Source organism: Suncus etruscus, chromosome 12 (genome assembly GCF_024139225.1).
Source record: "Suncus etruscus isolate mSunEtr1 chromosome 12, mSunEtr1.pri.cur, whole genome shotgun sequence".
Lineage (NCBI taxonomy): Eukaryota > Metazoa > Chordata > Mammalia > Eulipotyphla > Soricidae > Suncus > Suncus etruscus.
The window spans coordinates 18,235,090-18,258,701 of NC_064859.1; the positions used below are offsets into that span (position 1 = coordinate 18,235,090).

The 23,612-nt window shown below is 43.3% G+C and overlaps 2 protein-coding genes across 2 annotated transcripts in view; one reads left to right on the forward strand and one right to left on the reverse strand.

The window, feature by feature from the left end:
- The window catches only part of ERLEC1 (endoplasmic reticulum lectin 1), a 548,089-nt gene that overhangs the window by 94,774 nt on the left and 429,703 nt on the right, over positions 1–23,612 (forward strand).
- Positions 1–23,612, reverse strand: part of PSME4 (proteasome activator subunit 4) — a 93,405-nt gene that overhangs the window by 45,452 nt on the left and 24,341 nt on the right. Inside the window, exons 4-18 of the mRNA XM_049784801.1 lie at positions 19,201–19,245; positions 17,375–17,524; positions 15,689–15,752; positions 15,086–15,160; positions 13,494–13,616; positions 12,336–12,428; positions 11,342–11,607; positions 7,689–7,875; positions 7,209–7,298; positions 5,974–6,038; positions 5,602–5,752; positions 4,910–5,008; positions 3,570–3,639; positions 2,301–2,368; positions 594–809 (exon numbers count right to left, since the gene is read on the reverse strand). Coding sequence (XP_049640758.1) covers positions 594–809; positions 2,301–2,368; positions 3,570–3,639; positions 4,910–5,008; positions 5,602–5,752; positions 5,974–6,038; positions 7,209–7,298; positions 7,689–7,875; positions 11,342–11,607; positions 12,336–12,428; positions 13,494–13,616; positions 15,086–15,160; positions 15,689–15,752; positions 17,375–17,524; positions 19,201–19,245 — 1,762 coding nt within the window. The remainder of the gene's footprint in view (positions 1–593; positions 810–2,300; positions 2,369–3,569; positions 3,640–4,909; positions 5,009–5,601; positions 5,753–5,973; positions 6,039–7,208; positions 7,299–7,688; positions 7,876–11,341; positions 11,608–12,335; positions 12,429–13,493; positions 13,617–15,085; positions 15,161–15,688; positions 15,753–17,374; positions 17,525–19,200; positions 19,246–23,612) is intronic.

Here is a 23,612-nt window from a genome sequence, read left to right on the forward strand (position 1 = left end):
GCATCCTAAAGGGCCCCTCAAACCTGTTTTCTATGCGATACAAGTGAGTTTTCAGGCAATTCAAGAGCACATGCAGCCAATGCCCAAACAGGAGGGAAACTAGAGATTTTGGCTCCAATGCGTTTCACAAATGGAAGCAAAGAGTAGCTTCTTCTCAGGGCCAGAGACAGCACAAGGGGGATGAGGGTGTTCGCAGGGCAGCGCATTTGCCTTAAACACAGCCAGCCAACCTAGATTGGATCTTGGCATCCTATCGGGTCCCCAAAATCTGCCAGGAGTGATCCCAAAACAAACACCAACATAAAAAGGCAGTGACGGGGCCAGAGTGGTGGCGCAAGCGATAGGGCATTTGCCTTGCATGTGCTAATCTAGGATGGACCGCGTTTCGATCCCCCGGCATCCCATAAGGTCCCCCAAGCTAGGAGTAATCTCTGAGAGCATAGCCAGGAGTAATCTCTGAGAGCATAGCCAGGAGTAAACCCCTGAACATCACCGGATGTGGCCCCAAAAAGCACTTAAAAAAAGAAAAGGCAACTTCTTTTTCACACATGCCAGGGGGCAAAATCCACAAGATTGCCCTCACCCAGGCCCACCTTGATAGGGAAGTACTCAGATGGAGGCCGGTCGAAGCCGCCTGGGATGCTGCAGTACTCAGTGGGGTAGATGAGGGTGGTGGAGCGTAGCAGGTGGTGCAGGAGGCCACAGGCCAGCGTGTAGCCCTGCTTGCAGGACAGGTGCAGCGTCCGTTGCAGGATCCGCACCAGCTGCCCCTTGTAGGGCAACAGCTTTCGCCCGTCCACTCGGCTGATCTGGGAAGGAAAAAAACCAGGTCAGGACACTGGGCAGAGAAGACCAAGAACCAACAAATAAACCAAATCAATGTTTGATCGTTTAATAGGTGGAAGACGAGGGAGGATTCTTGTACCAGTCTGTCCCCCGCTTGGCACCCCCAATTAGGGATCAGTAAAACCTGGGAGACCCGACATCTGTTTCCAGGCCAATGTCCTGACAATGTCCCTTCCTTTTCTTTCCTTCTTAGACTGGGGCATTCTAACTACAGCCCAAAAATCATTTCTTTTTTGGGCCATACTTGGCGGTGCTCAGGGGGGATATTCCTGGCTCTGCACTCAGGAGTCACTCCTGGTAGTGTTCGGGAGACCATGATAATGGGATTAAACCTGAGTCAGCTGTGTACAAGGCAAACACTCTCTCTGCTGTGCTATCGCTACGGCCCCTCAATTCTTCATCCTTTAAATCAAAGAACATATTTTCTGCATTTAGATGCTCTTTTCTCTGTTGCATTCTTTTTTTTTTTTTTTTTTTTTTTTGGTTTTTGGGCCACACCCGTTTGACGCTCAGGGGTTACTCCTGGCTATGTGCTCAGAAATCACCCCTGGCTTGGGGGGACCATATGGGACGCTGGGGGATCGAACCGCGGTCCTTCCTTGGCTAGCGCTTGCAAGGCAGACACCTTACCTCCAGCGCCACCTACCCGGCCCCTGTTGCATTCTTTTAAACCAAGTTTAAAATCTCCTTCAAGAACGCAAAGTGGTGGGGCCGGGTGGTGGCGCAAGAGGTAAGGTGCCTGCCTTACCTGCGCTAGCCTTGGACAGGACCGCGGTTTGATCCCCCGGCATCCCATATGGTCCCCCAGCCAGGAGCGACTTCTGAGCGCATAGCCAGGAATAACCCCTGAGCGTCACCGGGTGTGGCCCAAAAACCAAAAAAAAAAAAAGAACGCAAAGTGGGTGGATGTCCCTGTTCCTTGGCTCCTAAAAGATCTGGTGAAATAATGTGAAGGTTTGTTTGATGGCGAGACCAAGAATGGAGCTTTGGGGAAAAGAGCCAGTAAACCTGATAAGACATTTTTATTTAATGAGTGGATCAGTAAAAAGTCAAGAGAAATGTCGAACATGAAGTAATCATCAATTCTTGCCCCTTTGATAATCAAAGAGATTTTTGGTTTTCTACAGTCATCAAATTGTTTGGGGATGGAATGATGGCGAAGCGATAGGGCTTTTGCCTTGCACAGGGATGACCTAAGACTGACCACGGTTCGATCCCCCGGCGTCCTAGCCTACATGGTCTTCCAAGCCAGGAGCAATTTCTGAGCTCATAGCCAGGAGTAACCCCTGAGCACTGCTGGGTGTGGCCCAAAACCCCCCCCAAAAAAAACAAAGAGATTGCTTTATGACTTTATAATATTTCACGTTTTAAAAGTAGGTTTTTTTCCCCCCAGAAAAACTAACAAAATAAAGCAGACTGACACCTTGACAGAAATGTGTTCTTATTATAAATACCTCAGATAGAAGCTGGAGATTCCAGAGTAACTCCTTATCTAACTCCTCTTCATTCAACACGTCATCATCTAAAATGGGAAAATCATATTAGAGTCAAAAACCCATTTATATGAATGCTTCCAGTTTAACAGTATCAGGGATATCTTCCAGATAACATCATCTCCTCTAGCGAGGACCCAGTTGCCATGAAGCTGAATGAGCCAAGAGGCAGACATTCGATTTTCAAGCAAAACCCACCAACCAGGCCCAGTCTCATGCTGTTGTTACTCCTTTTCCAATTTTTTGCTTATTCCACCTGAATGATCAGACCCACCACACCTGGGATGGGCGGGGTTATCTTGAAGAGATGAGTGAGCAGACACAGCTAGGATGGATAGAGGGCAGCAGGAAGAGGCAGCTTAGCTTAGAAGCCATTTGGAGAAATGCACATGGCGGTTAGAGCCGTGAAATAAAGCTGAATAACTCCTGACACTTCAACTGACTGACTGTGGATCATTCCTCCACTGTTACTCTGCAACCTACAGACCCGCCGGCCTAAGGGGCTGCAAGTGCCAAGCCAAGCCGAGCTGAGAAAGGCCTCACCCCACAAACCTTAGGACTCCATATTTTATATTTAAACAACATCCTGCCCTTTTTCATCTTAACCAAATATCTTATTTTTCATGGCAATTTCTATAGGGTTCATGACATTATATATACACGTATATGTGTACATACACACATATAATTATTCAGTGAATTTTTCCTTTTCTCTGTTTTGGGAAGGGCCAAACCCGGTAATGCTCGGGGGTTACTCCTGGCTATGTGCTCAGAATCGCTCCTGGCTTGGGGGACCATATGGGATGCCAGGGGATCTGAACCAAGGTCCGTCCTAGGTTAGCACACGCAAGGCAAACGCCCAACCGCCTGCGCCACTGCTTCGACCCCAATCAGTGAGTTTTTCTAAGCAATTAACGGTTAGCCTGGCTAACAAGCTTCTGCTTGAATGACTTCCATCAAGATGAACATGTATTTTAATGTAACTTTTGGGTTTTGGACCACACCCGATGGTACTAGGGGGTTACTTCTGGCTCTGCACTCAGGAATCACTCCTGGAAGGCTAGGGAGACCAATTGGGACGCTGAGAATAGAACCTGAGCCAGGTATATGCAAGACAAATGCCTCCCCACTGTGCTCTGAGCCAACACAATCAAGTTTAAACACCACACAGTACCGAGAGAGAGAGTTCAGGAAAGAGAGGAGGAAAATGAAAAAGAGGGTCTGACTTACTTGAAGTGAGCTGTGTTATGACACTGCAGCAGTGAGGAACGAAGAGCTTCAGTGATTCCTCAGGACAGCACTGAAATATGGGTACAAAATTTTGTCAGGGGAACAGTAACCTACATCAAACAATGCCGTGCTGGGTGGGTGGTGGGGGGAATGTTGGCTTCCCACCCTGCTCAAGTGGCAGCTCTGTTTTCGTTTGGTTTTTGGCCACAACCAGCAGTGTTCAGGGGCTGTGGCCAGTGGTGTTGGGCTTTCTTGCTCCACTTGACTTGGCAGGCATTGCTCAACCTATCCTGCACAGCTCAGTGACCCACTGCTGAGTACTGCTGTGCCAGATTAGAAGGTCACACTTGTTCACATGCATTTGGCAGTCACATTTAGGTCATAGAGGAGATTTAAAAGAGCACTTGGGACTGGAGCGATAGCACAGCGGTAAGGCGTTTGCCTTGCATCCGTCCAATACAAGACAGATCCCGGTTCAAATCCTGGCATCCCAAATGATCCTCCAAGCTTGCCAGGAGTGACTTCTGAGCGAAGAGCCAGGAGTAACCCAAGCGTCACCGGGTGTGACCCAAAAACCAAAATAAATAAATAAAAGAGGACTTAGCAAACCTGATAGAACTTTTTTTTTTACTGAAGGCATTAATCATACTTAAATTAACTAGTGGGGGGGGGTCAAGGAGGGGCAGGAGCGATTGCACAGCAGGGAGGGCATTTGCCTTATATACTGCTGACCCAGGTTTGACTCCTGGCATCCCATATGGTCCCCCAAGGCCACCAGGAGTGATTCCTGAGCACAAAAGTAACCTCTGAACTCCACTAGGTGTGGTCCCAAACCAAAAAAATTACATATAAAATATATATTAAAAAATCTATAAATGGGGCCAGGAAGGTGGCGCTAGAGGTAAGGTGTCTGCCTTGCAAGCGCTAGCGTAGGACGGACTGCGGTTCAACCCCCCGGTGTCCCATATGGTCCCCCCGAGCCAGGGGCGATTTCTGAGCGCATAGCCAGGAGTAACTCCTGAGCGTCAAATGGGTGTGGCCCAAAAACCAAAAAAAGAAAACAAAACAAAAAAAAAACTATGAATGTAAAATTAAATTAAATTTAAAAAATTTTGAAAGTCAAGAAAATAAAGACTGACCATGATGTCAGCAAGGCTAGCGGAGGGCATAGGGGATCACACAAGTCACCAACAACTGTGCCTTTTCTTACTCCTACCCCAAGCAAACAGCAACAGAATATTCTAGATATACAAATATTCAAGCCACAAAGTCAACAATAGCAGCCCACCCCAACCCACCCTCAGATCCCACTACACCACCCCAAGGCCAGGAGTCCCCACCTTGACAGCAGCGCGGCACATGTCTGCCACCATACGACCAGCCACCCGGGTCTCGAAGATATGAGAGACAGAGAAATTGAACACCTTCTGCAGGGCCACCTGTGGAAACGGAAGAGGACAGTGATGTCTCATAAGCAGCTAGAAGGAAAGGGGAAATTGTTCCAAAATGACAACAATACAGGCACCAACCAGACACTAGACAGATGCACAGAGGGGATGGATGTTCTATATAGATCTGAGATGCAAGCAGATGTCAGAGCCCACCGAGCTTAGTGGGAGCATATCCACTTCCTGCATTTTTTTTTTCTGTGTTTATTTTTTGTTGTTGTTTTTGGGCCACACTCAGTGATACTCAGGGGCTACTCCTCACTATATGCTCAGAAATTGCTCCTAGCTTGGGGGACCATATGGGACGCCAGGGATCCAACCCAGGGCAGTCCTGGGTCATTTGCATGCAAAGCAAATGCCCTACTGCTGTGCTATTGCTCTGGCCCCACTTCCTGCGTTATTTATCATGTCTGCACAGACCTGCCCAGCATCCACCATGTGGTCACAACTGACAAATCTGAGACAGTGAGAGAATCTTAGAGACCAATCGTATGCCAGGCAATGCCTGTGACAACTGCAGGTTTCACACAAAGACTACCCAAAACCAAAGATTTGCACGTGACCTTCCGTGGCCACACACTTACCATAAATATTTCCTTGGAGCACTGTGTCAGGATTGTACTGAACGTGGAGGACAGACCCAGTTCTACCAGGCTCTCCAAGTGCGTCATTTTCTCTGTTTCTGTCTCTTCTCTCGTTTGCTCCAACGTGCTGCTTTCTATAAGTCCGAAGCATCTGAATGATTCAAACATAGGAAAAGTTTTAGCAACCAAATCCCAGATGAACAGTCTAAAAAATTATTAGGTAATCTGTGTTGTCACGGCTGCTTAAAGTGAGGTCCTTAAGGAACAAATGACTCACACGGACTGTCCATTTCCAACCACCGAATGTCATTTTGGGGCAGTGATCAAATATGGGAACTGGCATGTCAAGGCAGGTCTAGGGTCTGCACTTACCTGTCCATAAATTGCAAGACAAAGTCCTCAAATTCAGCTGTGGCCGAGCAAAGCTCTCGCTCCACCTAGTAGAACCCACATGAAGAGATATTTCAAACAGCATTTAATCCTTGTTCTAAAAACAACAGTAACTGACAAAATAGTGTCAGATCAATAGAATACCACCTATCATTAGAAAACTGCCTCGGGGAGTTAAAACTACCCGGAGCGGCGTTTGCCTTGCAAGCAGCCAATTCAGGACCAAAGGTGGTTGGTTTGAATCCCGGTGTCCCATATGGTCCCCCATGCCTGCCAGGAGCTATTTCTGAGCAGACAGCCAGGAGTAACACCTGAGCATCGCCGGGTGTGGCCCAAAAACAAAAAACAAAAAACAAAAAACAAAAAAAAAGAAATGGAAAAACAGGAAGTTGGGGCCAGAGTGATAGCACAACAGTAGGGCGTTTGCTTTGCATGTGGCTGACCCAGGACGTACCTAGGTTCAATCAACGATGTCCCAGTGTCCCATATGGCCCCCTGAGCCAAGAGGAATTTCTGAGCTCATAGCCAGAAGTAATCCCTGAGTGCACTGGGTATGGCCCAAAAATAAATAAACAAACAAAAAAAACCAGGAAACATTTTTGTTATCAAGGTGTGTGATCCCTCCCTATTGAGCATCCCAATGCTAAGAGTCTAGCACTAACATGCCCACAACAAATAAATGAGTCCCCAAAGCGGGTCCAAGCTAGGAGAGTGGGTAGGACACTTGCTCTGCACACAGCTCACTGGGGTTTGATTTTCAGCTCCCTGTTTCCTCCACCCCAGTCTGCCAGGAGTGATCCCTGGACAACCTGTCCCCTACACCATCCTGCCCTGAGTGGCCCCTAAATAAAATTAAACCGACAATGAATAAAATTGCTCTTCACTAGATAAGTATCTAATTGCAGGTTTATTTCTATCCTATGATAAATAAAACAAAACACTACCCACCTTAACAAATCACCACAGAAAGTTATGAGCATTTAAAATACACCACCAGGTGTCAGCTGGTCACCTGAAAAGGGTCTTCTTGGAGGGCCCCTCCCGGCTAAAGGCTGCAAACACAGAGCCTTGCTCTGAATAGGCCCCACACCAGCCCGCACACCGGTGCATTTCTGAGCTAGCAGCACACAGGGTTGCTCTCTAACCACCCAACAGCCAACATGCCAAGAAGGAAGACTCAGCTACCCGACCCTTTCGGGCCCAGAAAATACCCTTACTTCGGTGAGGTCATTTCTTTCATGCAGCAGAGACGAGCAATCTACTAAAGGCACCAGAGTGGAAAACGTTGCTATAAACTGGAATGTGATCTAGGAGGAAACACAGAATAGTCCAACATTAGATTGCAAAGTAGAAAAATTAAGGAACCACCAATACACCCTGAGGTATAAAGATATACAGCCTGAGGGAAATCCCACAGCATCTCTCTGGAAATTAATTCTTCCATTACAAAGGAGTGTTCTCCCTGCTTAAAGAGAACCAACCACTCCTCACAGGGCTGCACTGCTGGTATCAGTCAGAACAACCAACAGGTCACATACCTAAATTTGGGCAGCTATAGCTAAAACCCCGTGAGGATAAATCACTGATGTACAGTCGGTTCCAAGACCTCTTCACTAGTGATGAATTCATAATGAAACCAATAAAAGGAAGCTCATCTGAGAATGCTCATGCGGGCCCCCAGGCCCCACTGTGCTTACCATGCATTTACTGAAGTCATTGGGGTCCACCCCGGGTAGGGCTCTCATCAGCAGAGGGAGCATGTGTGTCGGGCCTTCGGGAAACCACCTGCTCCCTGACACCAGGCTGCGGGCCACGCCGATCACACAGCTCAGAGTAGCAGTGAGCTGGTGAGGTTCTGTTAGCGTCTCTAGTGCAGGGTAAGTTCTAAGGTTTGGAAACAAAAATACAAAAAAAAAAAAAAAAAAATGAAGGGACGGAGGGAGGAAACATCCATTACAGAGAAAAACAAATGCAACAGAAACATTAAATTGGAGGCTTGCATTCTTCTTTTGTTCTGTTTGGTTTTTGGTTTTTGGTTTTTGGGTCACACCCGGCAGTGCTCAGGGGTTACTCCTGGCTCTACACTCAGAAATCGCTCCTGGCAGGCTCAGGGGACCATATGGGATGCCGGGATTCGAACCACCAATCTTCTGCACGCAAGGCAAACGCCTTACCTCCATGCTATCTCTCCGGCCCGGAAGCTTGCATTCTAACAAAGATTTGCAGGTAGCAAAATATTTGGGTAAAAATATATACTCAAAGTTAACACTTAATTGCAAAAAAAAAAAAAAAAAAAAAGGCACAAATTTCCCCCCATCCACTGCACGTTGCACAACCTTTCTCAATAGAAAGAAATTCACCAATGGACTGAAACCCAACTACAATCATGTGTGTCAAGGTGTTTAAATGAAGATATTAATAAAAAATTAAAAAAAAAGAAATTCAACAATGAGGGGCCAGAGCGATAGCACAGTGGTAGGGCATTTGTTTTGCACGCAACTGACTCAGGACGAACCTGGGTTCAATCCCTGAATGTTACCGGGTGTGGCCAAAAAAACCAAAAACCAAAAAGAAAAAAAGAAAAAAAGAAATTCAACAGCGAGAGCCTAAGCAATGGGGGGTGGGGGGGTGCTTGCCTTTGCATACAGTCGACCCAAGTTCAATCCCTGAGATCCTATGTGGTCCCCAGAGCACCACCAGGAGTGATTTCAGAGTGCAGAGCCAGGAAAAAGCCCTGAGTACTGCTGGGTGTGGCCCAAGAAACAACAACAAAAAATAAATTCTCGAGGTCAGAGAAATAGCACAGCAGTAGGGCATTTGTTTTGCACACAGCCGATCCCGGACAGACAGTGGTTCAAATCCCGGCATTCCATATGGTTCCCTGTGCCTGCCAGGAGCAATTTCTGAATACAGAGCCAAGAGTAACCTCAGTGTTGCTGAATATGACCCCAAAACCAACCAACACCCCCCCCCCCAAAATTCTCTAGTGAAAAAGCATAAACTATTGAAACTGACATTATCTCAATCATCTTAGTCCCATATAACCTGATGGTAAGTGAGTACTGGCAATCCAGAATGTTAAATTAAAACTAACCTCTATTTTTCTCCTTTGTAGAGGTTATTTTATTAAAATAACCTTTAAAGTTAATTCCATCAGAGAGGAAGCCCAGAGGTATTGTTTGTGCTGTGTGTGTCTGAGAGGCCTGGGGTTTGACTCAAATATTTTAATTGCAGTCCCCTGCCCCCATACACAGAAAAAGGGAACTTTACTAGGAACTATCTTTACCCTTGTTAGAAGGAAATGCAAAACTAATGCCCCAAATCTTTTATTTGTAAAATAATTGCATTTTGGGAGGTTGAAGCAATAGCACAGCAAGGAGAGCATTTGCCTTGCACATGGCAGAACCCTCCCCTTTTGGAGTGTTTTTGGGCCACAGCCTGTTGTGCTCAGGGATTACTACTGGCTGTGCATTCAGAAATCTCTCCTGGCAGGCTCGGGGTGCTGGGAATCGAACCCAGGTCTGTTCTGGGTCAGCTGTGTGCAAGGTAAACACACCCTAACGCTGTGCTATCGCTCTGGCCCCACCATGGCCCCACCAAGTCGTTTCTGAACAAAACTTTATCATGCCCCAAGATTATTCTATTGTTGACTTTATCAATAAGCTTAACTCAATATAAAGATAATAAATTTGTGTAAAAACTGAGAACTATAAGGAAAAATGAAGGATATTTGTATTTATATATAAATATATATATTTATATATATTTGTACTTTGCTCCTTCTGCTCAGTATTATCTCACTATTCAGAACTAACCAGCACAGGGAAAGACTAAAATGTGGAAGTAAAGAAACATTAAAAACAAAAAACAAAAAAACCCTAAATCATAAAAAATTTATGCAAGAAGCTAAAGTTCCTTCTTAGAAGCACAGAGACAGCACATCAGCAATGGCAGCTTCCACTCCTCGGGCACCTTCCACGCGCGTTTCAGCAATGACTGTTGAGAAAGTGTTTCAAGCCAGGCAGGCTCCCAAGAATATTAAACAGGAGGTTGAGAAAATAAGGTACATCAGGGGCCGGAGGTAAGGTGTCTGCCTTGCCAGCGCTAGACTAAGGTGGACCGGGTTCGATCCCCCGGTGTCCCATACGGTCCCCCAAGCCAGGAGCGACTTCTGAGCGCATAGCCAAGAGTAACCCCTGAGCGTCACCGGGTGTGGCACAAAATCCAAAAAAAAAGAAAAAAGAAAAGAAAAGAAGGTACATCTGTTCAGTCTTTATGGCACTGAGACAGCTCTCACAAAAGCACAAACAGCTCAAAGTGCTCAAAAAGTGAAGCCCTGTGGAGATAAAGACCCAGATATGGCGGCAGTCCTCTAAGAAAAAGGGACCGATAGATCCAAGAAAATCCTCTGTATTCTGCCACTAAGGTCCTTGACAAATCTGGAGTTTTGCGTGGCTCAATACTCCAATATGTTGAACAAAATGTCTAGAAGTGACAGAGATGCTTTCAGAGGTACTGGAAGGTTCCAGTTCAGGCATCAGAAGTACAAGTGTGTGAAAATAACCTTATTGGGCATCAAAACAGTGATGAGAAGAGCAACCAGAGAGCACAGGCCAAACCTCAACCAGCCATTCGCTAAATGGAGAACGACTATTCTGTTGCCTTTTCTGCACCTGGGGGAGTACACACCTCTCAAGGGGAGGACTTGAGTTCAGTCCCCAAGATCACCCTTAGTCCAAAGAAAAAGAAAGTCAACTGAGTATGTACAAGAAAATAAGGCAGTTATGCTTAAACAAGATATGGGAATTGTGGAAAACAAAAATATTCTTTACATCATCATTCCAAGGAATGACAGAATAGACATCCTTTATCCCTTCCATGGCTGTGCCTGGCTCCCATTTTGTTGTTGTTGTTTTGGATCACACCCGGCAGTGCTCAGGGGTTCCTCCTGGCTCTATGCTCAAAAATCACTCCTGGCAGGCTCGAGGGACCATATGGGATGCGGGATTTGAACTACCGTCCTTCTGCATGCAAGGTAAACGCTATACCTCCACATGCTATCTCTCCAGCTCCCTGGCTCCCATTTTATAATTAAAAAAGAAACGTTTATTTTGAGTCAAAGATCTGAAACGAAAATGCTCAAATAATCCCAAACTCTTAGACGATTTCATCTTGATGTCCTTTTTTCCTAATACGCCCTGATCAAGTTACCAAGTACAGAGCAGTTTAGTCACACACACTGGTTCGTTTCTTCGTTTATTCTCTGAGAATAAACCCCGAGAATGAACCCCAAGAACTGACCTAAGAGAGCTAACGGAGCAAGACCAGAGGAAGTGAGGCCCAGGCTCACCTCTCAAGGACAGGGGGAATCACCAGCTCAGGTCTCATGAGCGCCAGGTTCTGCAAGGCCTGGGCGGCTTCTAAGCTTCCCGTCTTGCTAAACATGGCTAGCAGGACAGGCTGGATGATGCACTGCACGAAGTCCGTGACATCCTCATCACTGAGCTTGTGGCTCTCAGGCACTGGGGTCAGCCAGGACGGCTTCTTGTAGCGCTCCCGGTGCAGTCTTCGGACAATGCTATGGGGCAGCCGCTGAAGGAGCTTCATTAACTTGTTCTGGGGCACAAAAGGACAGTTTCAGTTGAACTCTCTTTTCCATGAGGCACTCCCAGTTTCTCTTGATCCCAGCCAGTAGATTCTTATAAAACAACAGCAACGGAGCCAGAGCAATAGCACAGTAGGGAAGGCATTTGCCTTGAATAGGGCTGATGTGGATTTGGAGTCAATCCCGGGCATCCCTTATGGTGGACCGAGCCTGCCAGAAGTGATTCCTGAGTGCAGAGTCAGGAGTGACCCCCCCCCCAACACTCTCCTCCCCAAAATAAAATGAAAAGAACAGATCTTAGACCGTCACTATACAGATATTCACAAAATAGTTAGAAACTAGAAATTATGCTATTACTGATCAGTAATAAAATTTAAAAATATACTTCAAGATTTATTTTCATGTCTAGCACTGAATTTATCATTCCATTATATGAAAAACACTTTTATCCAAGCATCTTAAAAAAAAAAAACAACTACAAAATGAGAGATAATCCCATGCTTAGATGGCCAATTGGTCGCCATTTTGTTATCAGTACTTGCACTTTATCATCGGTCCCATTTTACATCAATTCATTCGTACACAGCTTGTGAACAGAGTAATTTTATATGAACTTAACTCACTTAACAGTTTATATCAAGGACAGAAAGGAATTTCCCAAAAGGCAATACTTAAGTATAACTAAATAAGGGGGGAAAACCCAACTCTAAACCCTAGAAAGGAAAATGAACATATTTACCAGCCAACGCCCATTATTTGAAGGATGGTAAAATGACGTGATACTGTTAAACAAACCAGTTAAGTGTTTCTGCACCAGCTTACTTGGTCCGCCCTGTACAGATAAAAGTGGAAAGCAATCAGTATCTGCCTATTACTGTAAGATTAACCTAAACACACAGTCTCTAAACCTTAAATAAACCCACTCTAAGCTGTAGGGTCACCAAGCTCGGAGCTACTACAAATTAATCTCTGGCAGCCTTGATCCATCTTGCTGGGGTGAGGAGAATCTGTTTCATTTCTGAGAATCAGAAACAAATTTCTGGCCATGGCTCAAGGCTTCTTCCTGGTTCTATGCTCCAGGGTGGTGCCTGGTGGTTAGGGGGCGAGGCACTGAGAACCAGGAGCAATGGCACAAATCAAACCAGGACTGGTCTCATGCAAGGCAGGTGGAAAAAGTTCCCCCTTATACCTTTACCCTGGCCAAGAATTCAAAAGGTTCTAACTTGTTTTCATTTATCCACATTGCATATAACAAAAACGTGACATTTACATATATGCACTCAAATGCTTTATAGTTTTGTCTAAATGTTCCAAATGATTAAACATGTTATGGGCCAGAAAGTAGTGTAGAGGTCAAGAGAGAAGCCTGGGGCAGGTAACCCCTGCGGGTTCAATCACCAACATTGTGAAAATTAAAAATGCGTATGCTTTTTTTCAATCACACCTTATCGCAAAGTAATTTTTTAATCTCTTAATCCATCACAAAATAAGCCAATCAAAAACCAACTTGGGGAAAAAAATAACACTCAACTTTTCCCTTCACTAACATTACTTTGTTACTAAACTGTGTTTGGGGTAAAGTTTTATATGAATATTAAAAGTGAATGTACTGATATTGAACATTATGCTCAATCATGCCTAAACTCTAATCCACCTTTTATTTTCCAGAGTCTGACTGATGATTGTTAAAACAGTGATGGACATTTTTAATGTCTCAAAACTCTTTGACTCTATTTTAAGATCTGACCTAGGGTGGGATATTATGACTATTCTGATCAACTTACTCTATGAGGAAATGATACCACATAAAATGGTCAACAGCGCCTATACCTGTGCCGTCAGTAAAGATAGTTCTGGATAGACAACAACACGTGCATGCAAACCCCATGAAACGAACCATCATGGCGGTGATCCATACGACAGCGTGTCCGATGTCATACGCGTTGGTCAAAAATCTTGGGACGAGCACTTGATTGCTTCCCACAGGAAGGTTCAAGCTTCTCAGAATTCTGGTAAATATCTTCAAGAGAACAAAACGAGTTAAGAAGGTACATACAACCGGAGCTCCCAAGTAGCACTTTATTTTAAAATAATTTGTATCTTCTCATTAAATGCAGCTTTAATCAAAACTAGCAATTTTCTTTCTAAAAATAACCCGTAAATACCTAAATATAAACTTCTTGTTTGGGTCACACCCGGCAGCCCTCAGGGGTTACTACTGGCTCCGTGCTCAGAAATCGTTCCTGGCAGGCACAGGGGACCATATGGGATGCTGGGAATCAAATCTGAGTCTGTCCTGGATCAGCTGTGTTGTGAGGCAAATGCCCTACTGCTGTGCTATCTCTCCGGCCCCTAAATATACACTTTAAAAAATGATAGTGTCCTAAGTATATAGATAAAAGTAGCTGTACTTAGGTACCCAATAACCCAAAATGAAATATTTTTAAAAAGCCGAACAATAGTAACTACAGTTAAACATAAACCACTTTTATTCTTTTTTAGTCTCTGGATTCACATAAAATTACTTTCTAAGTGAAGGATGCTTCAGGTGCAAACTACTGTCTAACTGATCACTTTCCCTCTCAAAATTTTATTTGTTAACTTCATTTTTCTCTCTAGGAACTTACATTTTAATACATGATCAAATTTCTTTTTTGCTATTATTAAGAGAGGTGCCAAAGTTGAGAAGAAATTATTTCTATTTCTCAGATACTTGGTGAGTGGTGTGTGACCAGTGACATGGAAGACAGTGGAGCAAAGGCCCTGGGTTGGCCATCCCCACTGACCTTCACCACTGACCTTCAAGCCTGGGCTGCCACTCATGGGACAAAACCAAAACTGCATATTAACACTTGGCATGCAGACATACTCTAGTCTTACTCACTCTGGAAATATGTGTAATGAGCCATGAGAACATTCTAGAACAGCAAATAACACAAAAGTTGATGATATGTATAATCTTTCTATTTTTCTAAAAGACTCCCTTTGATACTTAAAATTCATGTCTTGTTTAGACAAGACAAACATCATGTAATTATAATCCCTTGAAAAATTCTAACTTTTAGCTTTTCTGTTTGGTTGGTTGGTTTTTGGCCACACCTGGCGGCACTCAGGGTTTACTCCTGGCTCTGCTCTCAGAAGTCGCTCCTGGCAGGCTAGGGAGACCATATGGGATGCCTGTCTGTCCCAGGGTCAGCCGAGTGCAAGGCAAAAGCCTTACAGCTGTGCTATCTCTCTGGCCCCTCTGACGGCTTTTTGAATAAACAATAAAATTGAATAAACAAAAATAAACTAAAGGCTGGAGCATCAGGACAGCAGGTCAGGCATTTGGACTGGGTCTGATCCCTGGGCAGCACACACAGTCTTCCCAGCACCAGCAGGAGTGATCCCTGAGAACAGAGTTAGGAGGTGGCCCTGAGAACATCCCAAAAACAAACCACACAAAATCAATGTCAGGGCTGTTATATATGTCCAAATGTTCTCAATTACCTTTGGTACATATGGATCCCAGTCTATGTACCCTATATTATCTGTAGCCAATCGCGCGAAGAGATTTACTAGTTGCTGAAAGTAGACAAAAAAAGAAATGTATCTGTTGTTGCTTTTGAAGTATCATGTCATATAACTTTTCCACTGATTTTCAAATTAGCACAATTTCATATTACTGTTTTAAAAAATAATATCCAAAATTAAGTGGATTTTTCTAGTTTAAAAAATCAATAGCAGTTGAAATATTTTTATATTTGTTAATATTAAATATTAATTTTTAATATCAAATTTTTAAAAGGGAAAAAAGAGACCCACAATGCAAACAGGAAAAGAAACTTGAATCCAATGAGCATGCAGAACATGTCTACTATATTTCCAGCACCATGCCAAGAAGATAAAAAGGAAAAAAGATCTTCTACTGCATGCATTTTTCACAAATATATAGCATTATGTCTAGTTACTGATAAAACCAAAGCAAACGCCTCCTTCTAACAGAACACAAGAACTACAGAAAGAGTGTAACACTGCCTTACAGTCATTTCTAAAAAATACAAATTATGTAAGAACATCAGTTTCTGGAAAAAGAAAGTATACAATACTTACCCCCTCCCACTGTGGGAGATTTTGCACTGAAACCCAAAGGCCAATTAATTCATCAAACCAAAGTCTGAAGAAGAAAAATGTTGTTAGGAACAGCAAATGATTTATATCAAGTGGAGCAAAACCTTTGTATTTAAAAAAATAAAAAACATTATTCCTACTGATAACTATAACCTAGAAAGTAACACTACTGAATGTTACAAAGGAATAAAGAACCTATTTTTAAGAGTTTCATCGAAGTCTGCTCAGTTTATTCCAATGCCCTATCAGCCATGTGAGACTTTGTGCCATGTCTGCCTAACTAACTCATCTCTCTCCTCTCCTCTCTCCCCCTTGCTGCTCTTCTCTAAAAGCTGTTTTTGCCTGAAAGTTAACCCTTATTTGTTTATGTGAAAGAGAACTCTCAGCAACCTGTAATTGTCTTCTTGTTACGTATTTTACCTCTGCTAGCTCCTATCTATTTTTAATTTCTCTCCTTTCATTTCTTTCTTAAAAGATTTCCCATTAACTATCTTTGCAGCTTGTCCAGACTTCCTTTTCCTTAACAAGCCAATTAGTAAAGGTACTAGTAAATAGCATGAGAGCAAAAAAGTTCTAAAGACATAAGCCTCGGGGGCCTGAGCCAAAGTACAGTGGGGAGGGCATTTGCCTTGCATCTGGTGGACCTGAGTTCAATCCCCCATATCCCATATGGTCCCTGAGCCTGCCAGGTGTGATTTCTGAGTGGCAAGAAAAAAACCCAAACATAATCAGGGTGGCCCAAAAACAAAAAACAAAACCAAAAAGACTTAGGCATTGTTACAGGGAGTGGGCAAGAGATGGTGAGAAAGAACCTAAATTTAAGGAAACTTAAGGACAGAAAAATATAGATAGAAGCAAGTCACATTTGAGGACTATTAGCCAATCTTACCAAGGTCAGATGAAAACAGTCAGCATTTCTAGTTAAAATCTTATACACATGCAGTTATATAAAATTTACACATGCAGTTTTATAAATTTTTTTTGATTTGCTATTTCATAGAAAATATGAAGGAGGTAGACCAAGCAATATACCCACAACACACTGAAAATTATTATTCCAGACCTCCCATTGTAAAAATATACTGTATTGATGGTTTTTCATATTTAAGTCCTGGGGCGGGGGGAAACAGACCTTGAAAAATGGTGCTCTAGACTGTTCAAGTGAAAGAATAAAAATAAAAGGTTGGGGCCAGAGAAATAGCATGGAGGTAGGGCATTTGTCTTACATCCAGAAGGATGGTGGTTCGAATCTCGGCATTCCATATGGTCCCCCATGCCTGCCAGGGGCGATTTCTGAGCCCAGAGCCAGGAGTAACCCCTGAGCACTGCTGGGTGTGACCCAAAAACCAAAAAATAAATAAATAAAAAAAATAAAAATAAAAAGGCTAGGGTATTTTTATAAGACCCAAAAGTAAAATACACAGAATGTAAATTCAAACCAAGTTCTAGGAAACCCTTTTCTCTCTAACACAATTGAAAGTCTCTATCAAAGCCTGTTAAAGGCTTATCTTCTGGGCTTGACACACTGTCTCTTCCCATAAATCTTGTATTGTACATCTTCATCATACATCAAGGACAGTCGAAGGAACTGCAGAGTTAGTATTTTTTTTAAACTTGCTATTACTTTTTGCTTGCCTCTCACATCATAGAATCCGTGGGGATACTTACTTAAAACCTTTATGATGAAGCTGTGGAGGAAGGGAGGTAGGAAGAAAGATTTCAAAGTAAGTGATAGCCTTCTGCATTGTCACATCAAAAGGGCACATCAGGGGCCGCCATTCCTCCAGCATCTCAGCCGTGGCATCTGCCGGGAAATATCTAATGGAGAAGAGAACGTTCAGGGGTCTGATGGCCAGTCCAAACATCTCCGGTTATCAATGGCCAACAAAGGAGGGGCGGGAAAAGGCTTCATGTGTTCTATCACCACTGACTGCAAAGGCTAAAATAAATGCTCTGGCATACCGGCCAAGGTAAATGTTCTCTTCTAGGTGCGGTTAGGAAAATGCTAGAAAGTGATGATACATATACTCAGAAAAATAGAAATACTCCAGCCTAGAAAGTCTTGTTTTAGGAATGCAAACGTGGTAGTTGGAGGTTTATTTAAAGTAGGGATAATTTATTATATAAAAAATCAAGTTAGGGAAAAGATAATTCAAAAGTGTGAGGAAGAAAGTGCCACAAGGGAGTCTTGAACCATCATACTGGCCAATAGAACTGTCTGTTAATCCCTGTGTGTGCAGTGGCTGGCTGGCTGGCAGGGTCCGGAGTCACCTTCTACACTGGGAGTCTGACCCCCCCTCTGGCAAGCAGTACAGTGGTTGAAGATCTCTGAACTAGGAGCTTAGACTGAGACACAGCAACAAACCTGTGACTTCTAAGTCCCTCAGTTGCAGGTTCTAGGGATGGACCCAGGGGTGGTACCACCCTTAGCAGCAAACTAATAACCCGGTAACACAGACAAGAGGGCAGTTCAAACCCCGCAGGTGGGAGGTCTCTTTAACTGAAATAAAAATCCATCTACAGGCCAGAGAGACAGCATAGCGATAGGGTGTTTGCCCTGCATGCAGCTGATTCAAGACAGATGTTGGTTTAAATTCCAACATCCCATATGGTCCCCATGTCTGTCAGGAGCGATTTCTGAGCACAGAGCCAGGAGCAACCCAAGTGCCACTGGGTGTAACCCAAAAACAACAACAAAAAAATCCATCTACAGGGATCAGAGCCATAGCACAGAGGGGAGGGTGTTTGCCTTGCTGTGGCCAACCCAGGTTCGATCCCTGACACTCTATAAGGTCCCCCAAGCCTATCAGGAGTGATTTTCTGAGTGCAGAATCAAGAGTAATCCCTGAGCAATGTGGATGTAGCCGAACCCCTGCCCCAAAAATCTATCTATCAATCTATCTATATTTTGGTTTTTGGGTCACATCTGGCAATGCTCAGGGGTTACTCCTGGCTCTATGCTCAGAAATTGCTTCTGGCTTGGGGGACCATATGGGACACCGGGGGGGGGGGGGGGCTGACGGGGAGGGGGTCATTGAACCGAGGTCCAAGGCAGATGCCTTACCACTTTTGCCACCGATCTGGCCCCTATTTTGTCTTTTTTAGCAGAATGTGGAAGAACTAAAGCCAAGTATTGAGGGGGGGAGGGTGCTCACTTCAATGTGGCAGCTACTGCAGATATTTTGGGGAAATAGTTCTGATGCAAGTTCAATGCTCAGGGAAAAACCTCTCCAATAGAGACCAGGGCATGGAAATGAAGGGGCTCTGACTTTAGACCCCCCCCCCCACATGGCTCCCAAATCTCTAAATCAGAAGTGAGCTGTAGGGAACTTGGCATCTGCCCGCCCCCGGGCACACATGAAAAGGTGAAAGTGGGCCCAGCGCTGGGATCACCAACTTTTCTGCCTTCCATTTCCATCTTGAGGCAACTGAGAGAGGTAAAGGCCCCGAGGAACAGGAATAAGAGGAGGCTTACAGGCTGAGAAGCTACTTACGGGCGGCAGCTTTTCACGAGTGTTTTCAGGACGTTTTCAACAGAACTGGAGGAAAAAAGCCATTAAATAAATTAGATTAAGTATTTTAAGAGCACATATAATTCAATTTAAAAAAAAAGATCAGTTCGTATTTTTATAGTTATTCTCTGTATATGTTCTATTATTTCTCTTCAATAAGCTGAATTTTAAAGGTGAACAACCTAAACCTCTAATCTAGGAGGCTATTTTGCCCTCAGTTTACTGCTGGAAAGGAAAAAGAAGAAAAGTGGGGAAAAGAAAACTCATTTCCCACCCACCTCCCCCAAGTCAGCAGTGCTGACCACTCAACAAACAGTGATGCTGAGTGTTTAACATTACTTCTGAGTATTGATCTTCATTTTTTATTACAGTGCTCTTATAGCAAAACACACAGCAGACACAGCAGAATCTGGGGTGCTTCTATGGGTCTTTTGCATCTGACTGATAAGACTTCTCTCTCCCTCCCTCCTCCCTCCCTTTCTCCCTCCAGGGAACCCTGCAGATAGGGTGCAACCAATTCTCAGAAAGACCAATCAGCCACTTTTCTGATCAGCTAATTGAAGTCAGCTGACTAGAGAGCTGACCACTTAGCTCCTAACTTCTAGGGGCTTCCTTCACAGGGTGATAGAGAAACATCTGGTCTGAGAATTTGTAATAGAAGCCTCAGTTTACCACCAAGGCCAATGCGTAGAAACACACACAACGCTAAGGAAATACTGAAATGATTCATCAGACCACAGGCAGGAGGTCAGATGGAAATCAGCAAAGGGACATTAGGGAATAGGAACTGTAATTTCAAAATAAAGGTGTAGTAACTTACAGTATGATGTGAGGTGTGTGAGTAAAACTAAAACACGTCCCCAAATCTCAAAAGGGGCCCAGTTGGGGGTGCAGAGAGACACAGCAGTGAAGCACTTGCCTTGTATGCTTCAACCTGGTCGATCCCCAGCACCACACAGCTCCCCAGATATCACCAGGACAAAGCCCTGAGCAAAGATGAAGATCTGGTGTGGCCCAAAAACCAAACCCAAGACCACATAGAGAGGGACTATGGTGACTTTCAGGCAGCGCTTCTGCTAAGCACTTTCTGACTAAGTTTCTGAAAATTCTTCAGTCCAGATGTTTGCCAGAAATTCTAAGGAGTAAGTCAAACCAGGGCAAGCAATCGATATATTATGAAACAGGAGAAAAAACTCCCGTTTCGTTACTTAAAATCATAGGAATCCTCCTTAATTTCTAAAAATATAACTGGAAAGAAAATGAGGATGCCATATAACTTCTAAGATCTTTTTAAAAATATTTTAAAATTATGATGTCAGAGAGGCATCATAAGCATTTTTCCTGTTTTATCAGAGAGGTCCATCTTCTCTCATTAAAAAAAAATACGGGGCCGGAGAGATAGCATGGAGGTAAGGCGTTTGCCTTTCATGCAGAAGGTCATTGGTTCAAATCCCGGCACCCCATATGGTCCCCCGAGCCTGCCAGGAGCGATTTCTGAGAGTGAAGCTAGGAGTAACCCATGAGCACTGCGGGTGTGACTCAAAAACCAAAAAAAAAAAAAAATGAGGAACCAGAGCAATAACAAAGTGTAGGGCTTTTGCTTTGCTCGGGGCTGACTCAGGTTCGATCTCCTACATATTATATGGTTCCCTGGACCTGTAAGGAGTGATTTATGAGCACAGAGCCAGGAGTAATGTTTGAACACCACCAGTATGGCCCCCAAACCAAAATTAAATAAATAAAAACTTTAAAAGAAAACAAATAATGCAACTTAAAAAACCCTACAAATTTTAGCTTAGAGGGGCATCTGAGACTTCTGATTATTTTCAAAGAAGGGAGAAATTGTCAAAATTTGTTTCCAACTATTTTTGTAATTCTGTAAAGTTTACAACTATGCTTTTCACTCCTGAGCATTTCAAGAAAGGATAGATAGTAAGGTGATGTGTTTATATATATTCACACACATTCACACCCATTTATGTATAGTGCTCAGTAAACATTTATAATAGCAACAAAGAACAGATTATTAGATCTGCTTTTAATCTGGACTGAAGAACTACATCTAGAAAAAAATTATAGAATTAATAAAAAGGGTCTAAAGAGCCATCAATTCTCCAACTTATTAAAAAAAAAATAGGAGCCTAAGTGATAGCACAGCAGGGAGGACACTTGCCATGCACATGGCCAAGCCTGCCAGGAGTGATTTCTGAGTGCAAAGCCAGGGGTTATCCCTCAGTGCTACTGGATGACCGAAAAACAAAAATAACAAAAAAGATATTTAAATATTAAAGCTTCATTTTAAAATGGTATACTTCCTGTCCAAAAACCCAGAAATCAAAACTAAATATATTTTTTCCGCCTCCCCCCCCCCCCCCGTTTTGAATTAAGTTTCTAAAGTCTGTGTTCATTTGAACTTCACATCTATTTTAAAATTTCTGTGTTAACATGTTGGAAAGCTCAATTTAAAATTGGGCAGCTTGTTACCATATAGCAGAAAACATTCTAGAACACAAGTCCAAAGGAAGCAAGTTAAAGAAGCAAGTCTAGGAGCATGAAGACCAGCAAGTCGCTCAACTCAAGGCCGTGATTCAGTTTACCAGGGAAGTCATGCCCGGGCTCTCCTTACAGATAAGGCCCGCAGCACTGGATCCATTTATTCTCTTTATCCAGAAAAGGGTACAATCTCTCTAACCTTTGATATCTGTATAGTGACCTTTTGTGATTCTTGTAATCTCTCATGATGAAAGGAACAATGTTTCTGTTTAAAAATAAAATGAAAGGTTAAGGCTAACTGCTACCAGAGTATCGTTCACTAAGTTTGTAGAGGGAGTGAACAATCACTTTATACTTTTCTCAATTGTTGGACATTAAGATTCTAAAGGGTTAATAATTTAAAACACTTTTATTTTTAAAAAATCAAAAGGAACCCACTAAGGGACATAAGTTTCCAGATAGGTTTTCTCCTTTCCTCCTTCCTCAGAGAGAGGCATCACCTATAATAATATAGCTTGCAAGTTGGGCTTACAAAGACCTGATTTTGGAAACCAGTTCCACTATATTCTTCTAATAAAGTATTTTAGCTTCCACATCTCCATCTACCATTTGAGAATAAATACCTCTAATAGTACCTCAAACAGCTGTTAAAAAACAAATGAAATAGTGCTGGAGAGATAGCACAGTGGTAAGGCGTTTGCCTTAGACGCAGAAGGACGGTGGTTCAAATCCCAGCATCCCAAATGGTCCCCCCGAGCCTGTCAGGAGCGATTTCTGAGCGTAGAGCCAGGAGTAACCTCTGAGTACTGCTGGGCATGACCCAAAATACCAAAAACAAACAAACAAACAAATTAAATAAAATGAAAAAAAAAAAAAAAAACCAGCTACTGGGTCCAATATTAAGCACAGTAAACGTTAACTATGACTACTATTTTCACATCTATCCAAGATAAATTCTATTTTCTTCTCTTTAATGAGTAAAACCTTGTGCTCAATTTGCTTTTACATTTATGCTTTTCTGTGGAACAATGAATCAATAGTTAACCTAGTTCCTTCTGCCACACTCTTTGTCAGGGCAGAAAATCAATTCTTGACCTAGATTCAACAAACTACTGAGTGGATCTTCCCCTAGAAGTAAAGTGTTTTACTGCTAGTAAAGAAAACACTAAAAACAACAACAACAACAACACTAAATCCCTAAGAGATAAAGCCCCACAGAGTGAACCCTTTCCTCACTGTACTACCCTTGCAGGCCCACTTCTTCAAGGACAGAAAGGAAGGAAAATGTTTAGGCCCATAAAGGCATCAAATGAAGCAGCCTTCCTTCTGATTATAGAAATAGATGCTAATGACAGTAGGAACCCATACAGCAGGGAGCAAAACTGCTTAAAATGCAACATAACACAGCCAAGATGAAAACAGTGAAATCCAAATACCACTTCAAAACCAGTTTGATGCATTCCCCCCACTTTAGAAAGTGTCAAATGTTTTTAAAGCATAAATTTATCGTAACTATAAAAGTTTAGAATACATGCTGTCTCACTATGCTGAACAGATTTTTTTTTTTTTTTTTTTTTTTGTTTTTGGGCCACACCCCGTGGTGCTCAGGGGTTACTCCTGGCTAAGCACTCAGAAATCGCCCCTGGCTTGGGGGGGGACCATATGGGACACCGGTGGATCGAACAGTGGTCCTTCCTTGGCTAGAGCTTGCAAGGCAGGCACCTTACCCTAGCGCCATCTCACTGGTCCAAGATTTTTTTTTTTAATTATTTTTTTTTCTGGTGCCACACTCGATGCTCAGGACTTATTCACAGCTCTGAGTTCAGTAATACTCTAGGTGGGCTCTGAGAATCACATAGTACTTGGGGGTCTTAGTAAAAAGGTCAATTGAAGGGCACATC